Source organism: Pseudophryne corroboree, chromosome 8, assembly GCF_028390025.1.
Source record: "Pseudophryne corroboree isolate aPseCor3 chromosome 8, aPseCor3.hap2, whole genome shotgun sequence".
Taxonomy (NCBI): domain Eukaryota; kingdom Metazoa; phylum Chordata; class Amphibia; order Anura; family Myobatrachidae; genus Pseudophryne; species Pseudophryne corroboree.
The window spans coordinates 63497641-63513771 of record NC_086451.1 but is presented as its reverse complement, the minus strand read 5'-3'; the positions used below and the strand labels follow the sequence as shown (position 1 = coordinate 63513771).

At 48.3% G+C, this 16131-nt stretch overlaps 2 protein-coding genes across 7 annotated transcripts in view; one reads left to right on the top strand and one right to left on the bottom strand.

Annotated features, from left to right (window-relative positions):
• Nucleotides 1–3640, bottom strand: part of GLE1 (GLE1 RNA export mediator) — a 105514-nt gene extending 101874 nt beyond the window's left edge. The window contains exon 1 of the mRNA XM_063936515.1: nucleotides 3411–3640. Coding sequence (XP_063792585.1) covers nucleotides 3411–3500 — 90 coding nt within the window. The 5' untranslated portion in view covers nucleotides 3501–3640. The remainder of the gene's footprint in view (nucleotides 1–3410) is intronic.
• A 150-nt stretch (nucleotides 3641–3790) lies between these two features.
• The window catches only part of ODF2 (outer dense fiber of sperm tails 2), a 164561-nt gene continuing 152220 nt past the window's right edge, over nucleotides 3791–16131 (top strand). For 2 of the 6 annotated variants that reach the window (XM_063936513.1, XM_063936514.1), the window contains exons 1-2: nucleotides 3791–4040; nucleotides 7801–7914. In XM_063936513.1, coding sequence (XP_063792583.1) covers nucleotides 4026–4040; nucleotides 7801–7914 — 129 coding nt within the window. In that variant the 5' untranslated portion in view covers nucleotides 3791–4025. The other 4 variants (XM_063936510.1, XM_063936509.1, XM_063936511.1 and 1 more) reach the window with 4 other exon arrangements.

Genomic DNA, 16131 nt, shown 5'->3' with positions numbered 1-16131 from the left:
CTCGCATGGAACCTGCCGAAGGGAATTACTTCGTATGAGGCCACCATCTTTCCCAGGACTCGTGTGCAGTGATGCACCGACACCTGTTTTGGTTTTAGGAGGTCCCTGACCAGAGTCACTAACTCCTGGGCCTTCTCCTCCGGGAGAAACACCTTCTTCTGTTCTGTGTCCAGAATCATACCCAGGAAGGGCAGACGCGTCGTAGGAATCAGCTGCGACTTTGGAATATTCAGAATCCAGCCGTGCTGTTGCAACACTTCCTGAGAGTGTGCTACGCTGATCAACAACTACTCCCTGGACCTCGCCCTTATGAGGAGATCGTCCAAGTACGGGATAACCGTAACTCCTTGCTTCCGAAGGAGTACCATCATTTCGGCCATTACCTTGGTAAATACTCTCGGTGCCGTGGACAGACCAAACGGCAACGTCTGGAATTGGTAATGACAGTCCTGTACCACAAACCTGAGGTACTCCTAGTGAGGTGGATAAATGGGGACATGCAAGTAAGCATCCTTGATGTCCAGAGATACCATAAAATCCCCCTCTTCCAGGCTTGCAATGACCGCTCTGAGCGATTCCATTTTGAACTTGAATTTTTTCATATAAATGTCCAAGGATTTTAAATTAAGAATGGGTCTTACCGAACCGTCCGGTTTCGGTACCACAAACAGTGTGGAATAGTAACCCCTTCCCTGTTGAAGGAGGGGGACCATTATTATCACTTGCTGGAGGTACAGCTTGTGAATTGCCGCGAGGACTACCTCCCTTTCCGTGGGGGAAGCTGGCAAGGCTGATTTTAGGTAACGGTGAGGGGGAGTCACTTCGAACTCCAGCTTGTATCCCTGAGTTACAATTTGTATAGCCCAAGGATCCACCTGTGAGCGAACCCACTGGTTGCTGAATTTTCGGAGACGCGCCCCCACCGCTCCTGGCTCCGCCTGTGGAGCCCCAGCGTCATGCGGTGGACTTAGTGGAAGCCGGGGAGGACTTTTGTTCCTGGGAACCAGCTGCATGGTGCAGCTTCTTTCCTCTATCCCTGCCTCTGGCAAGAAAGGATGCACCTCTGACCTTCTTGCTTCTCTGAGAACGAAAGGACTGCACTTGATAATACGGTACTTTCTTAGGCTGTGAGGAAACCTGAGGCAAGAAAGTCGACTTTCCAGCTGTCGCTGTGGATACAAGGTCCAAGAGGCCGTCCGCAAACAATTCCTCACCCTTATAAGGCAAAACCTCCATGTGTTTTTTAGAATCGGCATCCCCTGTCCATTGCCGAGTCCATAAGACCCTCCTGGCAGAAATGGACATTGCATTAATTCTAGAGCCCAGCAGGCAAATGTCCCTCTGGGCATCCCACATATATAAGACGGCGTCTTTTATATGGCCCAGGGTTAGCAAGACAGTATCCCTGTCCAGGGCATCTATGTCCTCTGACAGAGTATCTGTCCATGCTGCTACAGCGCTACACATCCAGGCTGAAGCAATAGCTGGTCTCAGTAGAGTACCAGAGTGTGTATACACGGACTTCAAGATAGCTTCCTGCTTCCTATCCGCAGGATCCTTTAGGGCGGCCGTATCCTGAGACGGCAGGGCCACCTTCTTAGATAAGCGTGTCAGCGCCTTGTCTACCCTAGGGGAGGATTCCCAACGTAACCTGTCCGTTGGCGGGAAAGGGTACGCCAGCAGTAATTTTTTGGAAATCACCACTTTCTTATCAGAGGAACTCCACGCTTCTTCACATAACTCATTTAATTCATGTGACGGGGGAAAAGTCACTACCTGCTTTTTCTCCCCAAACATATACACCCTATTGTCAGGGACAGGGTTAACCTCTGAAATGTGCAATACATCTTTCATTGCAATAATCATGTAGCGGATGGCCTTGGTCATCTTAGGCTGTAATTGTGCCTCATCATCGTCGACACTGGAGTCGGACTCCGTGTCGGCATCTGTGTCAACCATCTGAGATAGTGGGCGTTTATGAGACCCTGACGGCCTCTGAGTCGCCTGGGCAGGCCCGGGTTGAGACCCCGGCTGTCCCAAGGCTGCAGCGTCATCAAACCTTTTATGCAAGGAGCTTACATTATCATTTAAGACCTTTCACATATCCATCCAGTCAGGTGTCGGCCCCGACACCACATTTATCCGCACTTGCTCCGCCTCCATGTAACCCTCCTCATCAAACATGTCGACACAGCCGTACCGACACACAGCAGACACACAGGGAATGCTCTGACTGAGGACAGGACCCCACAAAGGCCTTTGGGGAGACAGAGAGAGAGTATGCCAGCACACACCACAGCGCTATATAACCCAGGGATATTCACTATAATAAGTGATTACCCAATAGCTGCCGATTTTATGTCTTTTGCGCCTAAATTTATGTGCCCCCCCTCTCTTTTTTTACCCTTCTTGTACCTGGATACTGCAGGGGAGAGCCTGGGGAGCGTCCTTCCAGCGGAGCTGTTAAGAGAAAATGGCGCTGGTGTGCTGAGGAAGAAGGCCCCGCCCCCTCAGCGGCGGGCTTCTGTCCCACTTCTGTGTGAAAAAAATGGCGGGGTTTTTTACATATATACAGTGCCTGACTGTATATATGTATGTTATGCCAAAAAATTACTTCAATTGCTGCCCAGGGCACCCCCCCCCAGCGCCCTGCACCCTACAGTGACCGGAGTGTGAAAGTGTGCTGGGAGCAATGGCGCACAGCTGCGGTGCTGTGCGCTACCTTAAATGAAGACAGGAGTCTTCAGCCGCTGTTTTCGCCATCTTCAACCTTCTGTTCTTCTGGCTCTGCGAGGGGGACGGCGGCGCGGCTCCGGGAACGGACGATCGAGGACAGATGCCCGTGTTCGAACCCTCTGGAGCTAATGGTGTCCAGTAGCCTAAGAAGCGCAACCTAGCTGTAGACAGGTAGGTTTGCTTCTCTCCCCTCAGTCCCTCGTAGCAGTGAGTCTGTTGCCAGCAGATCTCACTGAAAATAAAAAACCTAACAAATACTTTCTTTTACTAGCAGGCTCAGGAGAGCCCACTAGGAGCACCCAGCTCTGGCCGGGCACAGATTCTAACTGAGGTCTGAAGGAGGGGCATAGAGGGAGGAGCCAATGCACACCAGATAGTACCTAATCTTTCTTTAGAGTGCCCAGTCTCCTGCGGAGCCCGTCTATTCCCCATGGTCCTTACGGAGTCCCCAGCATCCACTAGAGAAAAGTGGAAGGAGATAAAGTACCAGCCAATCAGCTCCTACTTACCATGTTACATGCTGTGTTTGAGAACTGACAGGAGCGGATTGGCTGGCACTTTATATCTCTCCAAGGTTTAGTGCATGGTAGACTTTAGTGCATACCCCCCCATGTCACTAGAAAGACCGGTATATACACCTTCCCCCGCCTACATAACTCTCACCACCTCCTCACCTCTAGGTTCCATTCCCTGCTGTACTGCAGCTTCCCCTTGGGGGAATTCCTCAGTGCAATCAGGGTCTCCCAGTCCCGCTTGGACTGCATGCTGATTGCTGACACCCGGTCGGTAACTTCTCCTTCAGGAGGCGCTACATCCAATAAAGTTTAGCTAAAGGAGCTCTGACGTCACAGCGCGCTTTGGAACGCACTCGCCTACCGATCCGCTTCCGGCTCATGTATGACTCGCGTTACGTGATATCCTCTCCGCCCCCTCCCCTCCCCTCCCCTCCCCACCCTCTCTCCCTTGAAGGAGCGTGACGTAGACGGAGAGAAGGCGGCGAACACTCCGCGATTGCGCGCGCGCATTCCTTGGCTAGTTCTGCGCCGCGGCCATTGGCTGCAGCAGCAGGAAGCGCAGAGCGTCGCGTTGTTGTCATGACAACCGGTGACCCATTGCTCCACCCGCTCACTTCTTCCTAACCAACCAGACAGAGCACTGTTTGGAGACGCTATTTAAATTCACCAATGGGATGCATCGAGGGGCGTGTCTTGGAAGAAAGGAGTTGAGCCTAATGGGGCTTTACACATCGGGGACGGGGAGGTGGGGGCTCGAATGTGACCTGGGGTAAGATGCCGCCGCCTGGGGTAAGCATTAGGCAGCGGGAGGCTGTCGCTGGGGAGGGGGTCAGTGCGATGGGCTCACTGTGAGGTGTGATGCTGGGACTTGTAGTGCCACAGCATCTGCTTAAAGCCTGCTGCAGAGAGGGACAGGGCATTCTTGGATTTGTGGTTCCACAGCAGCATGAGAAAACAGGCTGTCTTATATACTTATTTATTTTTCTCTTAGACAGTAATTGGTTTTTAAGAGTGAGTGTAATTGCAGGCAATGCCCGCAAGATATGGTATTCCCCACATTACCTGCAAATATTAAGGATCCCTGAATGTTTCTATGGGGACTGCAGCAGATGGTGGAGACCCCACTTTCCAACACCAAAGCAGCCCCCCTGGGTGCTGCTTAAATGCTGGCTGTACTACGCCCTGCCATGTACCACATTCCACGTCGACCTTTCATAGGTTCATGGTTCATCTAATGACCAATGACCTAATTCAGATCTGATCGTAGATGTGCTAAATTTATGATCATTCACGGCGGCGATCCTTGTGTACCCAGTGAGTAGCTCCCTGTCTGCGCAGCTCCTGTGCTCTGGCAGGGAACTACCCGCCGCCCCCCCGGGTCGCAGTGGCTGCGTTTGACATCACGCATCTGCCGCAGCTCTCCCCCTCCCCAATGGTCCGGACACGCCTGCGTTGTCTGAACCGTGCCCTGCCAATGCCGTTGGTACAGCCCCTCCTGCCTACGACCGCCTTTGCCTGTCAATCAGGCAGGAGCGATCGCAGCCCTGAGATGCCCCTTGATGAAGTCCTAAAAAGGATGAAACGCGTTGGGCTCCCTGACTACCCTCCATTGACAAAGATAAGTCTGAACTCCTGCACTTTTACTACTCTGTTTTTAGTAAAGGATTTTTACATTTATTTATATATTATGAATTAAATTGCTTTATTTTTAGTATCATTGTCTCCTGTATATTGCACTCTACAATATGTACCATAAGTATGTATATATGTGTGTGTGTTCTGTTTTACCAATGCAGGAGTTTGTAGCCTTGACTAGGATTCTCCTGCAAAGTTAAAGCTGCTGAACCGGTTATGTAAGAAAAATAAAGAGTAATAGTCGCATCTTGTGTTGCAGAAGGGTAATGCTTGGGATCTTTTGTCTCCTCCCAGATTATGGCTTGGGTTTATGTGTAGGCAGTTGTAAGAGGCAGCTGTAGCCATAGGAACCGTTTACTAGGACTCCAGTCACTTGGGGTTTCATCCACTCTTATTATACAGGTGTCTTATAAACTACGGACTGAGCAGGCTTCATCTCAAAGTCGTCATCTTCTGGGTAAATTACTATTCATTAAGGTGGGGAGTTACTCTGTACATACTGTCCCATAGGTCTTCAACCTGTGGCCCTCCAGCTGCTGCGGAACTACACATCCCAGCATGCCCTGCCTCAGTTTTACCATGCCTTAATAGCAAAACTGTGGCAGGGCATGGTGGGATGTGTAGTTCCGCAGCAGCTGGAGGGCCACAGGTTGAAGACCCATGCCTGAGTGTAGCCATTCTCTTCCAGTGCTCTCTGTGGAAGCATGTTGCGGTGCCAGCTGCTGTTTCTGTCCTTTATTGTGAAATGTGTTGTGTTGTAGTTTGATTGTAGTTGTGCGTTCCTGATCCAATACATTACTCCTTCCAGGAAACCAAGAATGTCACTGTAAACCTCTCTACTGCTTCTGTGCCAACACTACGATCATTTGTATTATTGTGTTATGTGGTCATTTTTTTATTTGATACCTTTTTATATATTGTGTACATATACATACTTTTGTTAAGGCTCCCATATATCAACAATAGATGGTTTGGTAGAAAAGGGGTATAAGAGAGATCATTGATCCATATGGCGAATGGGCCCGCTCAGTATACATGAGTGGCCATAGAGGATTTGGTATAGCAATTTGGACGCAGCCTGCTTCTCTTCCATACCTTGTACCTCCCCTGTTTCCTGAGAATGCTCCCCAACATGGCCACTATTCCTCCAATGATCTCTATTAGGGTCAGTTAATGGTGCGTTATTGTCCTCCTACACCAGTGGTTCTCAACCTCGGTCCTCAAGTACCCCCAACAGTTCATGTTTTCCAGGTCACCTAGCTGGTGCACAGGTGTATTCATTACTCGCTGACACGTTTTAAAAGACCTACAGGTGGAGCAAATTATTTCACTTGCAATCCTGTGAGGAGACCTGGAAAACATGAACTGTTGGGAGTACTTGAGGACCGCGGTTGAGAACCACTGCTCTACACCATCATAACCCAGAATGCAGTAGTTCTCAACTCCAGGCCTTGTGTACCCCCGACAGATCATGTTTTCTGTCTTTCTTTAATCATGCACAGGGGAGTTGATCTATTTCGCTGGGTCAGTAATTATCCCATCTGCTTCCATGTATAGAAATCCTGAAAACATGACCTTTTGGGGGTACTTGAGGAATGGAGTAACAGCCACTGGAATAGAGGAATATTGGGGCAGATGTATGAACTGTCGATATGGGGTGGGGAGCGGTATCGGCTCATGTTATGTGCGCTATACCTTTCGGCAGTGCAGATATACTCTACTGTATGCACATGTAATCTTTCACCTGCACCGGGTGTCACCAGAGCTAGTGACTTACCTGCCTATGAGCAGGGTCCTCCTCCTCTTGTTCTAACACCACTATTCTCTTATACTTCAACTACAGCTTTCCACCCTCTCCGTGGCCTTATAGCACCATACTCTTCTCACTCGTAACTGGTATTCTCTTCTGGCTGCTCTAACCATCACTATGGGATTCAGGGGGTTATTCAGGTTTTGTAGCAAAACAAAAAAAGCACACTAACGGGCAAAACGATGTGCACTGCAGGTGGGGCAGGTATAACGTGTGCAGAAAGTTAGATTTGGGTGGGGTATATAGTTTCTGTGCAGGGTAAATACTGGCTGTTTTATTTTTACACTGCAATTTAGATTTCAGTTTGAACACACCCCACCAATATCTAACTTTCTCTGCACATGTTACATCTGCCCCCTCCTGCAGTGCACATGGTTTTGCCCATTAGTTTGCGTTTTTGGTTTGCCAACAAACCTGAATAAAGGTGGTCATTCCGAGTTGATCGCACGTAGCAACTTTTTGCTGCTAGTGCGATCAACTTGACGCCGCCTATGGGGGAGTGTATTTTAGCATAGCAGGGCTGCGATCGTTTGTGCAACCCTGCTATGCTAAAAAAGTTTCTTACAAAAACAAGACCAGCCCTGCAGCTACTTACCCAGTGCGACGGATCCAGCGATGAAGGTCCCGGGTGTGACGTCAGACATCCGCCTTCCAAACGCCTGGGCATGTCTGCGTTCGCCTTACCACGCCTGGGAAACGGTGAGTAGACGCCCCGATCCTCCTTCCCGCTGTCAATTATTTTGCGATCGGGCCTGCGATCGCTTTCTTCGGTCCTGGCGTTGTTGCCCGGCGACTGCTGTCGCTGGGCAACGACGCGTGGGTGCCACGCAGCCGCAGTTCCGACCCGTTCGCACTGCAGCGAAGAACCGTTGCGTGCGAACAGGTCGTAATGACCCCCAAGGTCCTCAGTTCCCGACCTATGCTGAATACTCCCAGTTTCCCAGCTGTATTGTGTACTGAGAAGTGTGGGTTTAAGTTATGGTGTACTGTACTGACTTTATTGTGCGCTGGATGTATGGCGCTGCTGACCTCTTGTGGCGCCTGATAAATAAACAATAATAATACATATACTTTGCTGAGCTTATTTTCTATTCTTGTGTGCAGCCAAGAACCATGAAGAACCGCTCTCCCTCCCCACCGCTACATGTCCATGTGCATGAGAGCACGCCGGTTCATGTCCACATTAAGAAGGGACTGAAAAGCGCCTCTAAAGTACAGGTGAGAACCGTCCGCCAAGTAACTCTCTTCTAACTGGTGTGAAGCATAATTATAGTTATTAAAGAGTATTTTATTTTGAAATTAAATTGAAAATGTAAACCAATACGATGGGGTCAATTATATTTGGTGCACAGTAATTAGATCTCATCATATGTAAATTAGGTCTCACTATAAGTAAATAAGAAAGCAATCATGAATATTAAAAAGTCTCAGTGATGTTGTCATCTCCTCCTAGAAAATTGTTATGTAATAGTTTAGCAGACACAATTTGAGACAAGTAAACTTTAAGTAATTTAAAGTTTATGGGGTTTATGTAATAGACTGCGAGCAGCACGCTCTGCGGGAATTTTGTCAACTCTGCCTGTATTTTTTTAAAGTGGTAATCATTTAAAAAGCAAAACCAGGGTGCGTTTGCCTTTTTAAATGATTTCCGCTTTAAAAAAGACAGGCAGACTCGCTGGAATTCCCGCAGAGCGTGCTGCTCACAGGCTATTACATAAACCCCATAAACTTTAAATTACTTAAAGTTTACTTGTCTCAAATTGTGTCTGTAGCCACCACAGGAGGAAAATCCTGAGGTGACGGCTGAATCATCCGGTGCATCTAGAGATGCGATCTGTACCACTTGCTCAGGAGATCCAATTGAAATGTTCTGGCATGGAATCTCCTGTACTGGATCGCCTCGTATGAGACAACCATTTTTCCCAGCAATTTTATGCAAAGATGGATGGACACTCGAGTAGGTCGGAGCACCATACGGACCATCTCCTGAAGTGTTTTTGCCTGGTCCTCTGGCAGAAACACCTTCTGGGTCATAGCATCCAGCAACATCCCCAGGAACAGGAGCCTCTGAGTAGGCTCCAGGTGGGACTTCTGCAAGTTGAGGACCCACCCATGGTCTGAATGAAGTTGGATTGTGCGGTCAATATGGAGCAACAAAAGCTCCCTGAATCGTGCCTTTATCAGAAGATCGTCCAGATAAATGACCACATTGACCCCCTGGACCCAGAGTTGGAACGTCATCTCCGCCATCACCTTTGAACACCCTCGGGGCTGTGGACAGGCCGAAGGGTAGTTCCTGGAATTGGAAGTGATTGTCCAGGAGGGCAAACCGCAGGTACTCCTGATGAGGCGGCCAAATTGGAGATAGGCATCCTTGATATCCAAGAAGACAATAAATTCCTGCTCTTCCAGGCCCGCAATCACTGTATGCAGGGACTCCATCTTTAACTTTAACACCTTCAAGTAAGGATTCAAGGATTTGAGATTCAAAATGGGTCTGACTGAACCGTCTGGTTTCGGCACCACAAACAGGTTTGAGTAGTGGTACCGGAACAATGACGCAGGACTGAACCAACTTTTGGATTGCCTGTTCTACCGTAACTTGCATATCCTCCAAAGCTGGTAAGCTTGATTTGAAAAATCGTTGAGGGGGCGTACTGTCGAACTCCAGCCTGTAGCCCTGAGAAAGGAGATCTCTGACCCAGGGATCCTGGCAGGAGGTCTCCCAGACGCAGCTGAAGTGGCGCAGTCGAGATCCCCTCGCAGTGGGTGGGCACCGTCATACTGAGGCCTTAGTGGAAGCAGAACCGGTGGACTGTTCCTGAGAACTGGTGCTTGCAGGTTTTCTGGACTTACCTCTGGTGCCTCTAGCCGCATTGGAGGCACCTCTGGCTTTAGATCGAAATCTGTATGACTGAAAGGACTGGACAGACGGCCCCGGATAGGAGCGTCTCGCCGGCGGGGCCCAGAGGGGAGAAACATGGATTTCCCAGCAGTAACTTTGGAAATCCAGGTATCCAATTGTACCCCAAAAAGCCATTCTCCCGAAAAGGGGAGGGATTCCACACTACGTTTGGATTCTGCATCCGCAATTCACTGATGCAACCACAAGGCCCTGCGTGCCGACACTGCCATGGCAGACGTCTGAGCATTAATGTTCCCCATCTCCTTGAGGGTAGTGTCCTGAATGTGCTTCAGGAGGGTTACCATTGTAACTAAGGGCATATCTCTTGAGAGGCCCCACTGAAATTTGAGTGGCCCAAGAATGAATAGCCTGGGTCATCCAGCAACCCGCAATGACCAGTCTTTGTGATATACCGGCTGCTGTTTATATAGATTTTAGGGTAGTCTCAATCTTCCTATCCCCTGGATCCTTCATTGACAAAACAAGAAAAATCAGAAACCCAAGGCGCAAACACACTTGTGCAGCCACTTGAGGAAAAAAGGGCCACTTCACCCTTACATGAATACAATGGAAAATGCGAATACTCAAATAAGGCGCTCAGTAGGTTTCACATGGAATAAAATGAATACTCAATGTCCATTTATATGATAGAGGAATCCAAATTCAATGGGCGCCTCCTGTTGGAATATGGAAGATTCTTCTAATCCGCACAATGTCTCACGATGATATGTAACAGAAAATAAAATAAAACCTCATAGTGTAGTAAGTCTTTAAACGTCTGTAATTATTCTCTCAGACAATGATACATCAGCTATGACTGGATGGCGTACCCCACTCACAATGGACAAGATAGAACTCCGTACATAAAGGTATCTTTTATCCTGACTGCATGCATAGGCGTGATAATGGATGCGTACCGTTACTCACTCTGAATCAGGCGCTGATCCTCACGTAGCGGTTTCTTTATAGGCTGCTCCAAAGATGAACGTGAGAGTAATGATAAAAATACTAATTTATTAAAAGAATTAAAACCATGACAGGAGGATCTAACATGTACAACTCAGGGGTGGAAAATGTGAGACTGGTTTTGGCCGCCGGCCGAAAACTGCACTGACCAGCAAGATGTGAAACACAATTCCAGCCACAAGAGAAGAAAGTATGTGATCCAACCCGCCTGCACCCTTCCAACGCGTTTCTCCCCGTTATAGGGCTTTGTCAAGGAACCAAAGGGCTGGATGATATGGGCACAATACCCTGACGATACTTTTCCAACCCACATGGTCTTGCTTCCACAGGTATACCTATACCGAAAACACCTCCCACTGTTGGCTATTTGGCATACAAGTTCAGAGTCTATGGGTATCCTATCAGCTCTGTGTGAAAAGGTCATTGTCTGGTTATTCCACGTCACTTCTAGAGATGAGCGGGTTCGGTTTCTTTGAATCCGAACCCGCACGAACTTCACTTTTTTTTTCACGGGTCCGAGCGCCTCGGATCTTCCCGCCTTGCTCGGTTAACCCGAGCGCGCCCGAACGTCATCATGACGCTGTCGGATTCTCGCGAGACTCGGATTCTATATAAGGAGCCGCGCGTCGCCGCCATTTTCACACGTGCATTGAGATTGATAGGGAGAGGACGTGGCTGGCGTCCTCTCCATTTAGATTAGATTTAGAAGAGAGAGAGAGAGAGAGATTGCTGTGATACTGTAGATTAGAAGAGAGTGCAGAGTGCAGACAGAGTTTAGTGACTGACGACCACAGTGACCAGTGACCACCAGAGACAGTGCAGTTGTTTGTTTTATTTAATATATCCGTTCTCTGCCTGAAAAAAACGATACACAGTCACACAGTGACTCAGTCTGTGTGCACTGCTCAGCCCAGTGTGCTGCACATCAATGTATTGTATATAAAGCTTATAATTGTGGGGGAGACTGGGGAGCACTGCAGGTTGTTATAGCAGGAGCCAGGAGTACATGATAAATAATATTATATTAAAATTAAACAGTGCACACTTTTGCTGCAGGAGTGCCACTGCCAGTGTGACTAGTGGTGACCAGTGCCTGACCACCAGTATATTAGTAGTATTGTATACTATCTCTTTATCAACCAGTCTATATTAGCAGCAGACACAGTACAGTGCGGTAGTTCACGGCTGTGGCTACCTCTGTGTCGGCACTCGGCAGGCAGTCCGTCCATCCATAATTGTATTATATACCACCTAACCGTGGTTTTTTTTTTCTTTCTTTATACCGTCGTCATAGTCATACTAGTTGTTACGAGTATACTACTATCTCTTTATCAACCAGTGTACAGTGCGGTAGTTCACGGCTGTGGCTACCTCTGTGTCGGAACTCGGCAGGCAGTCCGTCCATCCATAATTGTATTATAATATATACCACCTAACCGTGGTTTTTTTTTCGTTCTTTATACCGTCGTCATACTAGTTGTTACGAGTATACTACTATCTCTTTATCAACCAGTGTACAGTGCGGTAGTTCACGGCTGTGGCTACCTCTGTGTCGGCACTCGGCAGGCAGTCCGTCCAACCATAATTGTATTATATACCACCTAACCGTGGTTTTTTTTTCATTCTTTATACCGTCGTCATACTAGTTGTTACGAGTATACTACTATCTCTTTATCAACCAGTGTACAGTGCGGTAGTTCACGGCTGTGGCTACCTCTGTGTCGGCACTCGGCAGCCCGTCCATAATTGTATATACCAGTGACCTAACCGTGGTTTTTTTTTCTTTCTTTATACATACATACTAGTTACGAGTATACTATCTCTTTATCAACCAGTCTATATATTAGCAGCAGACACAGTACAGTGCGGTAGTTCACGGCTGTGGCTACCTCTGTGTCGGCACTCGGCAGCCCGTCCATAATTGTATATACCACCTAACCGTGGTTTTTTTTTCTTTCTTTATACATACATACTAGTTACGAGTATACTATCTCTTTATCAACCAGTCTATATATTAGCAGCAGACACAGTACAGTGCGGTAGTTCACGGCTGTGGCTACCTCTGTGTCGGCACTCGGCAGCCCGTCCATAATTGTATATACCACCTAACCGTGGTTTTTTTTTTCTTTCTTTATACATACATACTAGTTACGAGTATACTATCTCTTTATCAACCAGTCTATATATTAGCAGCAGACACAGTACAGTGCGGTAGTTCACGGCTGTGGCTACCTCTGTGTCGGCACTCCGCAGCCCGTCCATAATTGTATATACCAGTGACCTAACCGTGGTTTTTTTTTCTTTCTTTATACATACATACTAGTTACGAGTATACTATCTCTTTATCAACCAGTCTATATATTAGCAGCAGACACAGTACAGTGCGGTAGTTCACGGCTGTGGCTACCTCTGTGTCGGCACTCGGCAGCCCGTCCATAATTGTATACTAGTATCCAATCCATCCATCTGCATTGTTTACCTGAGGTGCCTTTTAGTTGTGCCTATTAAAATATGGAGAACAAAAATGTTGAGGTTCCAAAATTAGGGAAAGATCAAGATCCACTTCCACCTCGTGCTGAAGCTGCTGCCACTAGTCATGGCCGAGACGATGAAATGCCAGCAACGTCGTCTGCCAAGGCCGATGCCCAATGGCATAGTACAGAGCATGTCAAAACCAAAACACCAAATATCAGTAAAAAAAGGACTCCAAAACCTAAAATAAAATTGTCGGAGGAGAAGCGTAAACTTGCCAATATGCCATTTACCACACGGAGTGGCAAGGAACGGCTGAGGCCCTGGCCTATGTTCATGGCTAGTGGTTCAGCTTCACATGAGGATGGAAGCACTCAGCCTCTCGCTAGAAAACTGAAAAGACTCAAGCTGGCAAAAGCACCGCAAAGAACTGTGCGTTCTTTGAAATCCCAAATCCACAAGGAGAGTCCAATTGTGTCGGTTGCGATGCCTGACCTTCCCAACACTGGACGTGAAGAGCATGCGCCTTCCACCATTTGCACGCCCCCTGCAAGTGCTGGAAGGAGCACCCGCAGTCCAGTTCCTGATAGTCAGATTGAAGATGTCAGTGTTGAAGTACACCAGGATGAGGAGGATATGGGTGTTGCTGGCGCTGGGGAGGAAATTGACCAGGAGGATTCTGATGGTGAGGTGGTTTGTTTAAGTCAGGCACCCGGGGAGACACCTGTTGTCCGTGGGAGGAATATGGCCGTTGACATGCCAGGTGAAAATACCAAAAAAATCAGCTCTTCGGTGTGGAGGTATTTCACCAGAAATGCGGACAACAGGTGTCAAGCCGTGTGTTCCCTTTGTCAAGCTGTAATAAGTAGGGGTAAGGACGTTAACCACCTCGGAACATCCTCCCTTATACGTCACCTGCAGCGCATTCATAATAAGTCAGTGACAAGTTCAAAAACTTTGGGTGACAGCGGAAGCAGTCCACTGACCAGTAAATCCCTTCCTCTTGTAACCAAGCTCACGCAAACCACCCCACCAACTCCCTCAGTGTCAATTTCCTCCTTCCCCAGGAATGCCAATAGTCCTGCAGGCCATGTCACTGGCAAGTCTGACGAGTCCTCTCCTGCCTGGGATTCCTCCGATGCATCCTTGCGTGTAACGCCTACTGCTGCTGGCGCTGCTGTTGTTGCCGCTGGGAGTCGATGGTCATCCCAGAGGGGAAGTCGTAAGCCCACTTGTACTACTTCCAGTAAGCAATTGACTGTTCAACAGTCCTTTGCGAGGAAGATGAAATATCACAGCAGTCATCCTACTGCAAAGCGGATAACTGAGTCCTTGACAACTATGTTGGTGTTAGACGTGCGTCCGGTATCCGCCGTTAGTTCACAGGGAACTAGACAATTTATTGAGGCAGTGTGCCCCCGTTACCAAATACCATCTAGGTTCCACTTCTCTAGGCAGGCGATACCGAGAATGTACACGGACGTCAGAAAAAGACTCACCAGTGTCCTAAAAAATGCAGTTGTACCCAATGTCCACTTAACCACGGACATGTGGACAAGTGGAGCAGGGCAGGGTCAGGACTATATGACTGTGACAGCCCACTGGGTAGATGTATGGACTCCCGCCGCAAGAACAGCAGCGGCGGCACCAGTAGCAGCATCTCGCAAACGCCAACTCTTTCCTAGGCAGGCTACGCTTTGTATCACCGCTTTCCAGAATACGCACACAGCTGAAAACCTCTTACGGCAACTGAGGAAGATCATCGCGGAATGGCTTACCCCAATTGGACTCTCCTGTGGATTTGTGGCATCGGACAACGCCAGCAATATTGTGTGTGCATTAAATATGGGCAAATTCCAGCACGTCCCATGTTTTGCACATACCTTGAATTTGGTGGTGCAGAATTTTTTAAAAAACGACAGGGGCGTGCAAGAGATGCTGTCGGTGGCCAGAAAAATTGCGGGACACTTTCGGCGTACAGGCACCACGTACAGAAGACTGGAGCACCACCAAAAACTACTGAACCTGCCCTGCCATCATCTGAAGCAAGAAGTGGTAACGAGGTGGAATTCAACCCTCTATATGCTTCAGAGGTTGGAGGAGCAGCAAAAGGCCATTCAAGCCTATACAATTGAGCACGATATAGGAGATGGAATGCACCTGTCTCAAGTGCAGTGGAGAATGATTTCAACGTTGTGCAAGGTTCTGATGCCCTTTGAACTTGCCACACGTGAAGTCAGTTCAGACACTGCCAGCCTGAGTCAGGTCATTCCCCTCATCAGGCTTTTGCAGAAGAAGCTGGAGGCATTGAAGAAGGAGCTAAAAGGGAGCGATTCCGCTAGGCATGTGGGACTTGTGGATGCAGCCCTTAATTCGCTTAACAAGGATTCACGGGTGGTCAATCTGTTGAAATCAGAGCACTACATTTTGGCCACCGTGCTCGATCCTAGATTTAAAGCCTACCTTGGATCTCTCTTTCCGGCAGACACAGGTCTGCTGGGGTTGAAAGACCTGCTGGTGACAAAATTGTCAAGTCAAGCGGAACGCGACCTGTCAACATCTCCTCCTTCACATTCTCCCGCAACTGGGGGTGCGAGGAAAAGGCTCAGAATTCCGAGCCCACCCGCTGGCGGTGATGCAGGGCAGTCTGGAGCGACTGCTGATGCTGACATCTGGTCCGGACTGAAGGACCTGACAACGATTACGGACATGTCGTCTACTGTCACTGCATATGATTCTCTCAACATTGATAGAATGGTGGAGGATTATATGAGTGACCGCATCCAAGTAGGCACGTCACACAGTCCGTACTTATACTGGCAGGAAAAAGAGGCAATTTGGAGGCCCTTGCACAAACTGGCTTTATTCTACCTAAGTTGCCCTCCCACAAGTGTGTACTCCGAAAGAGTGTTTAGTGCCGCCGCTCACCTTGTCAGCAATCGGCGTACGAGGTTACATCCAGAAAATGTGGAGAAGATGATGTTCATTAAAATGAATTATAATCAATTCCTCCGCGGAGACATTGACCAGCAGCAATTGCCTCCACAAAGTACACAGGGAGCTGAGATGGTGGATTCCAGTGGGGACGAATT